Genomic DNA, 16,428 nt, shown 5'->3' with positions numbered 1-16,428 from the left:
CAGTCAAAACTGTTCGCTGCTCTGGCACCCCAATGGTGGAACAAGCTCCCTCACGACGCCAGGACAGCGGAGTCACTCACCACCTTCCGGAGACATTTGAAACCCCACCTCTTTAAGGAATACCTGGGATAGGATAAAGTAATCATTCTACCCCCCCCCCCTTACCCCAACCCAGAAAAAAATAAAAAATAAAAATAAAAAAAACATTGTAAAGTGGTGATCCCACTGGCTATAAGGTGAATGCACCTATTTGTAAGTCGCTCTGGATAAGAGCGTCTGCTAAATGACGTAAATGTAAATGTAAATGAGGTTAAAGAGGACAGTAAATCTAGAACTCCTCCCCTGTACCCGTGGAAACAGAACAAGCCTATTACAATACAACGTCTGATTGATGTCCGCAGCTCAGGATTTCTGTGTGTGTGTCAATCCAGCAGTCTATCAATTCTCCCTGTTTCCCATCTTCTATAAAAACCCTGAGCCAGAGTTGCAAGCACACACACACACACGCAGATCAGTGTTGTCAGTGATGGACTGAAGGTGTGATCTCATTGGGTTAGAACTATAGTGATATTTATTGTCCCCCCTGGAGATAACGCCCCCCTCCCCCCTCCCCACACACACACACACATACACACACACACACAATCTATGTCATACTCTCTGCTGTAGGTTGATGGTTTTGCCCTAACCCTCAGGCAGTATCAGATGATATTTCTCTCTCTGCCTTGGAGTTTCAAACCTTGCCAGACGAGTACAGGAGAAAAGTTCCCCTTATAGGGTGAATCTCAATTATATTTCCTTGATTCCTCGCGTCGTATGCCTTTTTCTCTAAACTCATTGGAGAAAATATAAAAGAGGACCCAGCAAAACAAAATTGGTTCTGTGAAAGTTCCCAGAACATTTGTTAGATCGCGGCAAATGTTCTCATAACACAAAAACTGTCCAGTCATGCTGATGATTATACAATGTCTGTATAAAACATTCACCTGATGTTGCAAGAACGTTTCTAGAACACATTTAATCTGTTCTTTAAAGGTTCCCAGAATGTTTCATTAGGTTGTGGGAACAGTCTGTTGGGAACATTGTGGGGACATCCCAAAAGATATGTTCTCAAAACACTAAAACTGTCCAGTTGTGCTGACATTCAGATAATGTTTGTATCAGGGTGCTAAAAACATTCATTTTATGTTGCAAGAATGTCAAACTGTAATGCCATAATGCTCCTTTAAGTATGTATGGTCTTAAAGAGACAATCTGGGATTCAAACAACAACAAAGCGACCACCACACCGGCCACTATTTTGGGTAAACAGCTGAGCAATGGGGGCAGGAGAATCCCGATTGCCCCTTTAACTGTCAAATCTGTGTAGTTCTGTCGAGCCAATCAGTCAATTTTAATTACAACCACCTGTCTGGACCTTTATCAGCTCAGCTCTTTGGATCAGGGATCTTTACAACTTATCAGAGATGGTAGCTCTTTGGATCAGGGATCTTTACAACTTATCAGAGATGGTAGCTCTTTGGATCAGGGATCTTTACAACTTATCAGAGATGGTATCTCTTTGGAACAGGGATCTTTACAACTTATCTGAGATGGTAGCTCTTTGGATCAGGGATCTTTATAACTTGTCAGAGATGGTATCTCTTTGGAACAGGGATCTTTACAACTTATCAGAGATGGTATCTCTTTGGAACAGGGATCTTTACAACTTATCAGAGATGGTATCTCTTTGGAACAGGGATCTTTACAACTTATCAGAGATGGTATCTCTTTGGAACAGGGATCTTTACAACTTATCAGAGATGGTATCTCTTTGGAACAGGGATCTTTACAACTTATCAGAGATGGTATCTCTTTGGAACAGGGATCTTTACAACTTATCAGAGATGGTATCTATTTGGAACAGGGATCTTTACAATTTATCAGAGATGGTATCTCTTTGGATCAGGGATCTTTACAACTTATCAGAGATGGTAGCTATTTGGATCAGGGATCTTTACAACTTATCAGAGATGGTATCTCTTTGGAACAGGGATCTTTACAACTTATCAGAGATGGTATGTCTTTGGAACAGGGATCTTTATAACTTATCAGAGATGGTATCTCTTTGGAACAGGGATCTTTACAACTTATCAGAGATGGTATCTCTTTGGATCAGGGATCTTTACAACTTGGTTGAAGTTGTAGAAGATGGTAGCTGCTTGTAGTGATCTCTCTCTCTCTCGCTCTCTCTGTCTGTCTCTCTCTTCTCTCTCTCTCTCTCTCTCTCTGTCTCTGTCTCTCTCTCTCTCGCTCTCTGTCTCTCTCTGTCTCTCTCTCTCTCTCTCTCTCTCTCTTTCTCTCTCTCTCTCTCTCTCTCTCTCGTCCGAGGGGAGGTCTGGAGAGAGAGATTGTCATGCCTGATGGATCACCCCAGACACTCAAGACAAACCATCTCTGTTTTTCCACACACACACACACATACACACACACACACAGTGCCCTCCGTAATTTTTGGGACAGTGACAATTTTGCTTTTGTTTTGTCTCTGTACTCCAGCACTTTGGATTTCAAATGATACAAAGACTATGAGGTCAAAGTGCAGGCTGTCAGCTTTAATTTGAGGTTATTTTTCCATCCATATCAGGTGAAACGTTTAGAAATTACAGCACGTTTTGTACATAGTCCCCCCATTTTAGGGGACCAAAAATATTGGGACAAATTCCTTATGTGTATTAAAGTAGTCAAAAGTTTAGTATTTGGTTCCATATTCCTAGCACGCAATGATTACATCAGGCTTGTGACTCTACAAACTTGTTGGATGCATTTGCTCTTTGTTTTGGTTGTGTTTCAGATGATTTTGTGCCCAATAGAAATTAATGGTAAATAATGTATTGTGTAATTTTGGAGTCACCTTTATTGTAAATAAGGATATAATATGTTTTTAAACACTTCTACATTAATGTGGATGCTACCATGATTACGGATAGTCCTGAATGAAGCGTGAATAATGATGAGTGAGAAAGTTACAGATGCAGAAATATCATACCCCCAAGACATGCTAACCTCTCACCATTACAATAACAGGGGAGGTTAGCGTCTGTAACTTTCTCATATACTTACTGTTTTCTACATTGTAGAATAATAGTGAAGACATCAAAACTATGAAATAACACATATGGAATCATGTAGTTACCAAAAAAGTGTTAAACAAATCAAAATATATTTTATATTTGAGATTCTTCAAATAGCCACACTTTGCCTTGATGACAGCTTTGCACACTCTTGGCATTCTCTCAACCAGCTTCACCTGGAATGCTTTTCCAACCATCTTGAAGGAGTTCCCAAATATGCTGAGCATTTGTTGGCTGCTTTTCCTTCACTCTGCGGTCCGACTCATGTTAGCGAAAGAAGCTAACACCTGCGAAATCATGATTTGTCCAACTAACCAGTGACGAAAAACCCAAACATAGGAACTACTGCTGCGCGTTATCCCACGCATCCCATTCCTTCCCTAAAGATTCTACGGTGCAGTGCCAGTTATGTTTGCGTAGATCTGTCCACAAGAGATTATGGATTGACCATCCTTAACGATGTTTTGAGGCTATACAGTGTTTTTTTACAATTACATTATTTATAAATAAAGGAGTGAGGCGAGGAGAGGAGAGGAGAGGAGAGGAGAGGAGTCAACAGCTGCACATAGAGGATTAACCCAAGACACAGCCAAGCTGGCAGAAACTACATCAATATCTCTCTTTCTTGCTCTCTCTCTCTCTCTCCCTCTCTCTCTCTCTCGCTCTCTCTCTCGCTCCCTCCCTCTCTCTCTGTCTCGAATGTCAGTCAATTGTTAAAAGCAGTGTGTTTCCCTGGTGACATGGCCATTCCTTCTCCCATTTGTGTTAGTGTGTGTGTGTTAGTGTGTGTGTGTGTGTTTTAGTGTGTGTGTGTGTGATACTGTGGAGAGACTGAGGGGTTCATTATTCAGAGTGACAGCCAGAACGGTGACATTGCCACCTGCCCGTGAGTCGGGCGCCAGCCGCGTCATAATTTCACCGTCTCGTCCCTGTTACGTTGATCAACTACATGATAACAGAAGTGCTCCCTCTGCCTCGTTTTCCCTTGAGCGAGCGACTCAAAGACTTGCCTGTTTGTGTGTGTGTGTGTTTGTGTGTGTGTGTGTGTGTGTGTGTGTCTGTCTGATGGGTGATGGATAGTTTACAGCCTCCCAACCTGTTCTCACCACCACTAGTTTACAACTTCTCCTCTGTCCATCCTCTCTCATTCTCCCCCCTCCTACCCCTCTCCTCCCCTCTCCTGTTCTCTCACTCGGGACATCGTGTTAGGTCATAAACTACTGCAGAGAGAAGAGAGAGAAGAGAGAGAAGAAAGAGAGAGAGAGAGAGAGAGAGAGAGAGAGAGAGAGAGAGAGAGAGAGAGAGAGAGAGACAGAGAGAGAGAGAGAGAGAGAGACAGAGAGAGAGAGAGGAGGATGCAAGTCGCAGTTATGAGCTGTTTGTCAAAACTATCAAGATGAAACAGTAAATATGATCTTGGATTGATGGTTCTCTCCAGGACTGGAGTGGTTTTAAATGGAGTGTTTCACAATACAGAATATGTATTTTAGCAGCTCAATGTTGACAAACCTAATATAATACAATAAAGAGTCTGTGAAAAATGGAATAAAATTCTAGCGAATTTTAGCTAAGCTGAATCCAGGAACCTTGAACAATGACATAAAACACATGACTGCCTGTGCCATGAAGGTCCATACTGGAAAAGAAGAACTGCTGCTTTGCCTCTGTGAAAATACAATAAATGGTGTCAAAATATTGAATTTGGAGGGTAGCTACTAGAAGCTTTGCACCTACATGACGTGAAACACACAGACCCACCCTGTGCCAATAAGGTCCAGACCTCAGTTCAGGGGTTGAGGCAGGATTAGCAGGACAGCAACACTACACTACAGTATTAAGGTCCAGATCTCGGTTCAGGGGTTGAGGCAGGATTAGCAGGACAGCAACACTACACTACAGTATTAAGGTCCAGATCTCAGTTCAGGGTTTGAGGCAGGATTAGCAGGACATGAACACTACACTACAGTATTAAGGTCCAGACCTCAGTTCAGGGGTTGAGGCAGGATTAGCAGGACAGCAACACTACACTACAGTATTAAGGTCCAGATCTCAGTTCAGGGGTTGAGGCAGGATTAGCAGGACAGCAACACTACACTACAGTATTAAGGTCCAGATCTATAGAACCCATTGACTTTATGGCTGTGAGGTCTGGGGTATGCGCACCAACCAATAATTCACAAAATGGGACAAACACCAAATTGAGACTCTGCATGCTGAATTCTGCAAAAATATCCTCTGTATACAACGAAAAACACCAAATACTGCATGCAGAACAGAATTAGGCCGATACCCGCTAATGATCAAAATCCAGAATAGAGCCGTTAATTCTATAACCACTTAAAAGGAAGCGATTCCCAAACCTTCCATAACAAAGCCATCAACTACAGAGAAATGAACCTGGAGAAGAGCCCCCTAAGCAAGCTGGTGCTGGGGCTCTGTTCACAAACACAAACAGACCCCACAGAGCCCCAGGACAACAACACAATTAGACCCAATCAAATCATGAGAAAACAAAAAGAGAATTACTTGACACATTGGAAAGAATTAACAAAAAACAGAGCAAACTAGAATGCTATTTGGCCCTAAAAAGAGAGTACACAGTGGCAGAATACCTGACCACTGTGACTGAACCAAACATGAGGAAATCTTTGACTATGTACAGACTCAGTGAGCATAGCCTTGCTATTGAGAAATGCCGCCGTAGACAGACCTGGCTCTCAAGAGAAGACAGGCTATGTGCACACTTCCCACAAAATGTGGTGGAAACTGAGCTGCACTTCCTAACCTCCTGCCAAATGCATGACCATATTAGAGACACATATTTCCCTCAGATTACAGAGATCCACAAAGAATTTGAAAACAAACCCAATTTTGATAAACTCCCTTATCTACTGGGTGAAAAACCCCAGTGTGCCATCACAGCAGCAAGATTTGTGACCTGTTGCCACAAGAAAAGGGCAACCAGTGAAGAACAAACACCATTGTAAATACAACCCACATTTATGTTTAGTTATTTTCCCATTTGTACTTTAACTATTTGCACATCATTACAACACTGTATATAGACATAATATGACATTTGAAATGTCTTTATTCTTTTGGAACTTCTGAGTGTAATGTTTACTGTACATTTTCATTGTTTATTTAACTTTTGTTTACTATCTACTTCACTTGCTTTGGCAATGTTAACATACGTTTCCCATGCCAATAAAGCCCTTAAATTGAATTGAAATTGAGAGAGAGAGAGAGAGAGAGAGAGAGAGAGAGAGAGAGAGAGAGAGAGAGAGAGAGAGAAGAGAGGAGACCACTCACGGAGCCAGCTACACAGCCTGCTAGCAGTGAGTGGGTTTTCCTATTAAAGCTGATCAGCCTGACTGAGCATCTCACTGTAGCCGCGTCTCTCCTTGGACATGGTCTTTCCCTCAACACGCTGCCAAAGATGTCACTGTCCGACGCAGATAGAAACACGATAACATGACGGGGAACCCAACCATCTACCTTCCCAGATCCTATCTTCTCTGAGCACCGTTTACAAACTATCCACGCCTCCATCCCTTTCCTCGGCAATGTTTCGTTTCATTCTTCCATTACACAACCAGGCCGTCTGTAATTAATGAACTTTTCGCGCCCCTGTGCAACAGTTCGTCAGCTCCCAGCGCGCGGAAGACAATGAAGACCACGCGGAAATGCCGCGCGTTGCTCTCGGTTGGACTCAACCTGGTCGCCCTGTTTTTTTCCACCACCGCGTTCATTACGACGTATTGGTGCGAGGGCACTCAGCGCGTACCCAAGCCCAACTGCAGCAAGCAGCGGCGGCACAACTGCATCGACTACGGCGTGAACGAGACAGACAAGAGCAAGGTCCACTACAGCTGGGAGACCGGAGACGATCGCTTTCTGTTCCGCCGTTTCCACACCGGGATCTGGTACTCCTGCGAGGAGAACATTCACGGTCCAGGTGAGATGATAACGTTTCTGTTACTTAGACATTTTAGTCATTTAGCAGACGCTCTTATCCAGAGCGACTTACAGGAGCAATTAGGGTTAAGTGCCTTGCTTAAGGGCACATCGACAGATTTTTCACCTAGTCGGCTCGGGGATTAGAACCAGCGACCTTTCGGTTACTGGCACAACGCTCTTACCCACTAAGCTACCTGCCGCCTTAGACGCGCTCATAAAGAGTCATTAGAATGATTTAAATCTAGTTGGCTAATGGTCTCGGAAATCGGAGAAATTGTTTAAAATCACAACTAAATCAAAGTGTATTTGTCATATGCTCAGGATACAATGGGGTGTAAACGGTAGAATGTAATGCTTACTCGTGAGCTCTCCTCTCAACAGTGCACGTTGTAGGAATAATATCAAAACATTTCAATAAGTAGGTTAAAAAAAGAGCACAAACAAATATGATGTTGCTATAAGAAATAGTCTTAAAGTGTTCTGACAGTAAAAAGTAACTGCTGTTTATTCTCTTTTATAGGCTAAGTTTAGTCTTTTATAGGCTAAGTTTAGTCTATTACAACCAAAACATTCAAGACAGTTATTAGTTAATATTGGACTTCATTTAATTAACTGTGATTCTTGGGCTGAAATATTTCACATTGATTGATCTGCAGCGTGTATGATGGACACAAACACTGGTCAATACCTCCCGCGATACATAACTCATATGAGCTTATTGTTGACTTCAACAACAGATTAGTCTCAGACTCAAAAATCAAATCAAATCAAAGTTTATTGGCGCAAACACAGATTTGCAGATGTTATCAAAGGTGCAGAGAAATGCTTGTGTTTATATCTCCAACAGTGCAGTAATAAGACCTAGCAATACAAAACAATACACACAAAGTCAAAAGAAAGAAATTAAGAAATATCAAAATGAGTACTGTCAGGGTCCGGAGTATATATTTCTTAATTTCTTTCTTTTTACTTTGTGGGTTATGTGTGTATTGTTTTGTATTGCTAGGTATTATTACGGTTGGAGCTAGAAACACACTGCAGATCAAACACAGTTTCCATTCATATACTGTCCATACTGTCTATACACACCATTATTTATATATATAGTGGTGTGTATAGACAGTATGGACAGTATATGAATAGAAACAGTGTTTATGACTAGAATAGAGTACATATGAAGTGGGTATAGCAGTATGTAAACATTACTAAAGTGACCTGTGTTTAATGACTCTATGTACATAGGGCAGCAGTCTCTAAGGTGCAGGGTAGAGTACCAGGTGTAGCCGGCTAGTAACAGTGACTAAGGCGAAAGCCTTAGTAGTGGTGGGTGAAAGCCGGGTAGTGGTGACTGTTTAACAGTCTGATGGCCTGGAGATAGAAGCTGTTTACCAGTCTCTCTGACCCAGCTTTGATGCACCTGTACTGCTACTAGATGGTAGCGGGTTGAACAGGCCGTGGCTCGGGTGGCTGAGGTCCTTGATGATCTCCTTGACCTTCCTGTGACATTGGGTGCTGTAGATGTCCTGGAGGGCAGGCAGTGTGCCCCCGATGATGCGTTGGAATGACCGCACCACCCTTTGGAGAGCCCTGCGGTTGACGGTGCTATTGCCATACCAGGCGATGATACAGCCTGACACGATGCTCTCAATGGTTCATCTGTAGAAGTTTGTGAGGGTCTTAGGGACCAAGACTAATTTCTTCAGACTCCTGGGGTTGAAGAGGTGCTGTTGCGCCTTCTTCACCACATTGTCTGTGTGAAGGGACCATTTCAGGTCGTCAGTGATGTGCACGCTGAGGAATATGAAGCTTTTGACCCTCTCCACTTCAGCCCCATCAATTTGGATGGGGGCGTGCTCTCTCTGCTGTCTCCTGTAATCCACGATCAGCTCCTTCATTTTGTTGATGTTGAGGGAGAGGTTATTTTCCTGGCACCACTCTGCCAGGGCTCTCACCTCCTCCCTATATGTTGTCTCATCATTGTTGGTAATCAGGCCTACCACTGTTGTGTCGTCAGCAAACTTGATGGTTGAGTTGGAGATGTGTGTGGCAATGCAGTCATGGGTGAACAGGGAGTACAGGAGTGTGCTGAGCACGCACCCCTGTGGGGCCCACGTGTTGAGGATCAGCGTGGCGGAGGTGTTGTAGTCTACCTTCACCACAGGGAGGGGTTCAGACACAGGGCCCTGAGCTTAGTGATGAGCTTGGAGGGCAGTAGATGAACAGCATTCTTACATAAGTATTTATCTTGTCCAGGTGAGATAGGGCAGAGTGGAGCGCAATGGCGATTGCGTCGTCCGTGGATCTGTTGGGGCGTTATGAGAATTGTAGTGGGTCTAGGTTGTCGGGTAAGGTAGAGGTGATATGATCCTTAACTAGCCTCTCAAAGCACTTCATGATGACAGAAGAGAGTGCTATGGGGCGATAGTCATTTAGTTGTTACCTTCGCTTTCTTGGGTACAGGAACAATGGTGGACATATTGAAGCAAGTGGAGACAACAGACTGGGATATGGAGAGATTGAATATGTCCAGGGACTGCCCACTCCATGATCTCGCCATCACGGTTGACAACTCTGTTGTGTCCTCCTCCCAGAGTGCAAAGAACCTTGGCATGACCCTGGACAACACCCTGTCGTTCTCCGCTAACATGAAAGCGGTGACCCGATCCTGTAGGTTCATGCTCTACAACATTCGCAGAGTGCGACCCTACCTTACACCGGAAGCGGCACATGTCCTAATCCAGGCACTTGTCATCTCCCGTCTGGATTACTGCAACTCACTGTTGGCTGGGCTCCCTGCCTGTACCATTAAACCCCTACAACTCATCCAGAATGCTGCAGCCTGTCTGGTGTTCAACCTCCCCAAGTTCTCTCATGTCACCCCGCTCCTCCGTACACTCCACTGGCTTCCAGTTGAAGCTTGCATCTGCTACAAGACCATGGTGCTTGCCTACGGAGCTGTGAGGGGAATGGCACCTCCTTACCTTCAGGCTCTGATCAGTCCCTACACCCAAACGAGGGCATTGCGTTCTTCCACCTCTGGCCTGCTGGTCCCCCTACCTCTGCGGAAGCACAGTTCCCGCTCAGCCCAGTCAAAACTGTTCGCTGCTCTGGCACCCCAATGGTGGAACAAGCTCCCTCACGATGCCAGGCCAGCGGAGTCACTGATCACCTTCCGGAGACACTTGAAACCCTACCTCTTTAAGGAATACCTGGGATAGTATAAAAGTAATCCTTCTACCCCCCCCACCCCACCCCCACAAAATAATAATAATATGTATAATAATAATAATAATAATAATAATAATAATAATAATAATAATAATAATAATAATAATAATAAAAATAAACAAAAAACAATATACTCTAAAAATTAAAAAATTAGAAAAAATAAATAATAATAATTGTAAAGTGGTTGTCCCACTGGCTATCATAAGGTGAATGCACCAATTTGTAAGTCGCTCTGGATAAGAGCGTCTGCTAAATGACGTAAATGCAAATGTAAATGTAATGTTGTTTTCCTCGAAGCGGGCAAAGTAGGTGTTTAGCTTATTCAGGAGCGAGGCCAAGGCATCGATGTCCGCGACGTGGCTGGCGTTCCCTTTATAATCCGTGATTGTCTGGAGTCCCTGGCACGTACGTCTTGTGTCTGAGCCGTTGAGTTGTGACTCCACTTTGTCCCTGTACTGTCGTTTTGCCTCTTTGATTGGCTTACGGAGGTCATAGCTGGTCTGTTTGTAAACGTCCATGTTCCCAGTCACCTTGCCATGGTTAAATGTGGTGGTTTGCGCTTTGCATGAATGCTGCCATCTATCCACGGTTTTTGGTTTGGATAAGTTCTAATCGTCACAGTGGGAACAACATCCTTTATGCACTTCCTGATGAATCCCTTCACCGAGTCAGTGTATACGTTGATACTATTCTCAGAGGCGACCTGGGACATTTCCCAGTCCGCGCGATCAAAACAATCTTGAAGCATAGATTCCGATTGGTCAGACCAATGTTGAACAGTCCTTACCACGGGTGCTTCTTGCTTAAGTTCCTGCCTATAGGTGGGGAGGAGCAGAATGGAAGCGTGATCTGATTTGCCAAAGGGAGGGCGGGGAAGGGCCTTGTAGCCATCCCAGAAGGGAGAGTAGCAATGATCCAGAGTTCGTGTTGCACGTGTAGCACAGGAGATGTGTTGATAGAATTTCGGTAGCGTTTTCCTCAGATTTCCTTTATTAAAGTCCCTAGCTACAATAAATGCAATTTTGACTTTGCAGCTTGGCCATTTAGTGGGAACCCAGTCTCTTCTCCTCTCTCTGGGCTGGTAGGCTGGCATCGCCTCGTACCCCAACCCCACACAAAGCTGTCCCATGTCATCTGCCAGGCAAGCAGGCAGGATGTGTATGCGTGTGTGTGTGTCTCTGTGTTTGTGGTTTGTGTGTGTGTGTGTGTGTTTGTGTGTTTGTGCTTTGTGAGCGAGATCTGACAGTGTGAGGGGAAAATCGTGAGATTGGAAGCATCTCTACACACTTTTGACTTTAAGAGGGAAAGTAAACGTTCCACGGCCAGACACTCCTAGACACAGATGAAGCATAGTCCTGGACTAAAACACATTCTCAATAAAACATCTCCATTGAAAGTGCTTTTTAGTCCAGGATTGTCTGGGAAACAGCCCCTTAGACTACAGTAGAGCTGATGTTCCCTGCTCACTCCCCGTCCCCATCCCTTTACAAGATGAGGGGGAGAGGAGGGCTTGTGAAACCTGGTATATAGGGTCCCAGGGAGCCAGCCAGCTACATAATTGACGGGAATAAATACCCTCCCATGGAAGAATACACATGAGAATATGAGAATATATATTATAACATGAAAATATGTATTAGAACATTAGAACATGAGAATACACATTAGAACATGATAATATATATTACAACATGAGAATATGCATTAGAACATAATAATATACATTAGAACATGATAATATATATTACAACATGAGAATATGCATTAGAACATAAGAATATACATTAGAACATGATAATATATATATTACAACATTAGAACATGAGAATACACATTAGAAAATGAGAATACACATTTGAACATGAGAATACACATTAGAACATGATAATACACATTAGAACATGAGAATACACATTTGAACATGAGAATACACATTAGAACATGAGAGTACACATTAGAACATGAAAATACAAATTAGAACATGAGAATACACATTAGAACATGATAATACACATTAGAACATTAGAACATGAGAATAAACATTATAATATGAGAATGTACATTAGAACATGAGAATGCACATTAGAACATGAGAATACACATTAGAACATGAGAATACACATTAGAACATGAGAATACACATTAGAACATGAGAATACACATTAGAACATGATAATACACATTAGAACATGAGAATACACATTTGAACATGAGAATACACATTAGAACATGAGAATACACATTAGAACATGAGAATACAAATTAGAACATGAGAATACACATTAGAACATGATAATACACATTAGAACATTAGAACATGAGAATAAACATTATAAAATGAGAATGCACATTAGAACATGAGAATACACATTTGAACATGAGAATACACATTAGAACATGATAATACACATTAGAACATGAGAATACACATTAGAACATGAGAATAAACATTAGAACATTAGAACATGAGATTAAACATTGGAACATGAGAATACACATTGGAACATGAGAATACACATTAGAACATAATAATATCAACCCAATCTCCAAATAAAATGCCAAACCGTGGTGTAACTGCAGCAACAGAATTACATCATGGCTTGACGTTTTGATTATGCCATGTGGTGCCGTACCTTAGCTGTCAGTCAAACTCAGCAAACGTGGAACTAAAACTTCAGTTTAGGCATTCATTCCTAATGGTTAAGATTCGGGATAGGGTTAAACTTAACTTTAGGCATGAATACCAAATGGTTAAATTAAGGGTTAAGGTTTGAGAAAGGCTTAAACTGAGGTTGAACACACAACCTTCGGAGCCATAGCTCGTTGTTTAAGCTCTTCTTCTACCTCCGTCCACAACGCCCTAGCAAGCTGCCAGCCATAGCTCGTTGTTATAGCTCTTCTTCTACCCCCGTCCACAATGCCCTAGCAAGCTGCCAGCCATAGCTTGTTGTTTAAGCTCTTCTTCTACCCCCGTCCACAACGCCCTAGCAAGCTGCCAGCCATAGCTCGTTGTTTAAGCTCTTCTTCTACCTCCGTCCACAACGCCCTAGCAAGCTGCCAGCCATAGCTCGTTGTTATAGCTCTTCTTCTACCTCCGTCCACAACGCCCTAGCAAGCTGCCAGGCATAGCTTGTTGTTTAAGCTCTTCTTCTACCCCCGTCCACAACGCCCTAGCAAGCGGCCAGCCATAGCTTGTTGTTTAAGCCCTTCTATCCCCGTCCACAACGCCCTAGCAAGCGGCCAGCCATAGCTTGTTGTTTAAGCTCTTCTTCTACCCCCGTCCACAATGCCCTAGCAGGCCGCAAGCCTACTAGATGGTAATAGGCACTCACGTTGCCCCCTAGTGGACCGTATAGCATCCACATTTCACCATGTCCAAACATAATCTGTTACCTGCTGAATTGGCAACTCCTGGAGTATTCCATAAGAGAATGAGCTGGATAATTAATCAATAAGGCCTGAGGAGGTGTGGTATTAGAGAATGGGCTGTATAATTAATCAATAAGGCCTGAGGAGGTGTGGTATTAGAGAATGAGCTGGATAATTAATCAATAAGGCCTGAGGAGGTGTGGTATTAGAGAATGAGCTGGATAATTAATCAATAAGGCCTGAGGAGGTGTGCTATTAGAGAATGAGCTGGATAATTAATCAATAAGGCCTGAGGAGGTGTGGTATTAGAGAATGGGCTGTATAATTAATCAATAAGGCCTGAGGAGGTGTGGTATTAGAGAATGAGCTGGATAATTAATCAATAAGGCCTGAGGAGGTGTGCTATTAGAGAATGAGCTGGATAATTAATCAATAAGGCCTGAGGAGGTGTGCTATTAGAGAATGAGCTGTATAATTAATCAATAAGGCCTGAGGAGGTGTGGTATTAGAGAATGAGCTGGATAATTAATCAATTAGGCCTGAGGAGGTGTGGTATTAGAGAATGAGCTGGATAATTAATCAATAAGGCCTGAGGAGGTGTGGTATTAGAGAATGAGCTGGATAATTAATTAATAAGGCCCGAGGAGGTGTGGTATTAGAGAATGAGCTGGATAATTAATCAATGAGGCCTGAGGAGGTGTGGTATAATTCTTATGCATGATGCAACACGGAGTGCCTGGATACAGCCATTAGCCTTGGTATATTGACATTATACCACAAACCCCCGAGGTGCCTTATTGCTGTTATCAACTGGTTACCAATGTTTTGTCATACCCGTGGCATACGGTCTGATATACCACGGCTTTCAGCCACTCAGCATTCAGGGTTCAAACCACCCAGTTTATAATAAACATTAGAATATATAAGGTTTTAAACATGAAGGTCAATGTTACGCTGTTAGAACAGCTCTACTGAAGGACAAACATAATGTCGTTTTATGGGGATATAAACATGTACCTAGCACTTCCATCCAGCATTTCACAAGCACTTTACAACTGACACCAGGTCAAAAGTAGTGCACTATATAGGGAATGGGGTGCCATTTGGGATGCAGACAGAGTGCAACTCTCTATCTGTTCCTTTATGGAACCTAACCCTTTGAATATGTATGAGTATATCAAGTCAGTAAGGAGAGGGAAGTAGCTAGATTGTGTAGCCAATATCAGGTCAGTAAGGAGAGGGAAGTAGCTATATCGTGTCCAATATCAGGTCAGTAAGGAGAGGGAAGTAGCTAGATAGTGTAGCCAATATCAGATCAGTAAGGAGAGGGAAGTAGCTAGATAGTGTAGCCAATATCAGGTCAGTAAGGAGAGGGAAGTAGCTAGATAGTGGAGCCAATATCAGGTCAGTAAGGAGAGGGAAGTAGCTAGATAGTGTAGCCAATATCAGGTCAGTAAGGAGAGGGAAGTAGCTAGATAGTGTAGCCAATATCAGGTCAGTAAGGAGAGGGAAGTAGCTATATCGTGTCCAATATCAGGTCAGTAAGGAGAGGGAAGTAGCTAGATAGTGTAGCCAATATCAGGCCAGTAAGGAGAGGAAAGTAGCTATATCGTGCCCAATATCAGGTCAGTAAGGAGAGGGAAGTAGCTAGATAGTGTAGCCAATATCAGGCCAGTAAGGAGAGGAAAGTAGCTATATCGTGCCCAATATCAGGTCAGTAAGGAGAGGGAAGTAGCTAGATAGTGTAGCCAATATCAGGTCAGTAAGGAGAGGGAAGTACCTATATCGTGTCAAATATCAGGTCAGTAGGGAGAGGGAAGTAGCTAGATAGTATAGCCAATATCAGGTCAGTAAGGAGAGGGAAGTAGCTATATTGTGTCCAATATCAGGTAAGTAAGGAGAGGGAAGTAGCTAGATAGTGTAGCCAATATCAGGTCAGTAAGGAGAGGGAAGTAGCTAGATAGTGTAGCCAATATCAGGTCAGTAAGGAGAGGGAAGTAGCTATATTGTGTCCAATATCAGGTCAGTAAGGAGAGGGAAGTAGCTATATCGTGTCCAATACCAAAAGACGGTGAGGGAAGTAGCTAGATAATGTAGCCAATATCAGGTCAGTAAGGAGAGGGAAGTAGCTATATCGTGTCCAATACCAGGACAGTAGGGAGAGGGAAGTAGCTATATCGTGACCAATATCAGGTCAGTAAGGAGAGGGAAGTAGCTAGATAGTTTAGCCAATATCAGGTCAGTAAGGAGAGGGAACTAGCTAGATAGTGTAGCCAATATCAGGTCAGTAAGGAAAGGGAAGTAGCTAGATAGTGTAGCCAATATCAGGTCAGTAAGGAGAGGGAAGTAGCTATATCGTGTCCAATAACAGGTCAGTAAGGAGAGGGAAGTAGCTATATCATGTCCAATATCAGGTCAGTAAGGAGTGGGAAGTAGCTAGATAGTGTAGCCAATATCAGGTTAGTAAGGAGAGGGAAGCAGCTAGATAGTGTAGCCAATATCAGGTCAGTAAGGAGAGGGAACTAGCTATATCGTGTCCAACATCAGGTCAGTAAGGAAAGGGAAGTAGCTAGATAGTGTAGGCAATATCAGGTCAGTAAGGAGAGGGGAGTAGCTAGATAGTGTATTCAATATCAGGTCAGTAAGGAGAGGGAAGTAGCTAGATAGTGTAGCCAATATCAGGTCAGTAAGGAGAGGGAAGTAGCTATATCGTGTCCAATACCAGGACAGAACGGTGAGGGAAGTATCAATCAATCAA

General features: G+C 43.0%; 1 protein-coding gene across 1 annotated transcript; it reads left to right on the top strand.

Annotated features, from left to right (window-relative positions):
- Positions 1–6,512: 6,512 nt before the first annotated feature.
- Positions 6,513–7,071, top strand: LOC123490780 (germ cell-specific gene 1-like protein; the record flags this gene model as incomplete). The annotated part of the gene is made up of 1 exon (XM_045220655.1): positions 6,513–7,071. A coding segment is annotated over exon 1 (289 nt), but the record flags the coding sequence as incomplete, so codon positions are not given.
- Positions 7,072–16,428: the final 9,357 nt, after the last annotated feature.

This window comes from Coregonus clupeaformis, unplaced genomic scaffold (genome assembly GCF_020615455.1).
Source record: "Coregonus clupeaformis isolate EN_2021a unplaced genomic scaffold, ASM2061545v1 scaf4783, whole genome shotgun sequence".
Taxonomy (NCBI): Eukaryota; Metazoa; Chordata; class Actinopteri; order Salmoniformes; family Salmonidae; genus Coregonus; species Coregonus clupeaformis.
The sequence above is the reverse complement of the archived record's forward strand: the minus strand, read 5'-3'. Positions and strand labels throughout refer to the sequence as shown.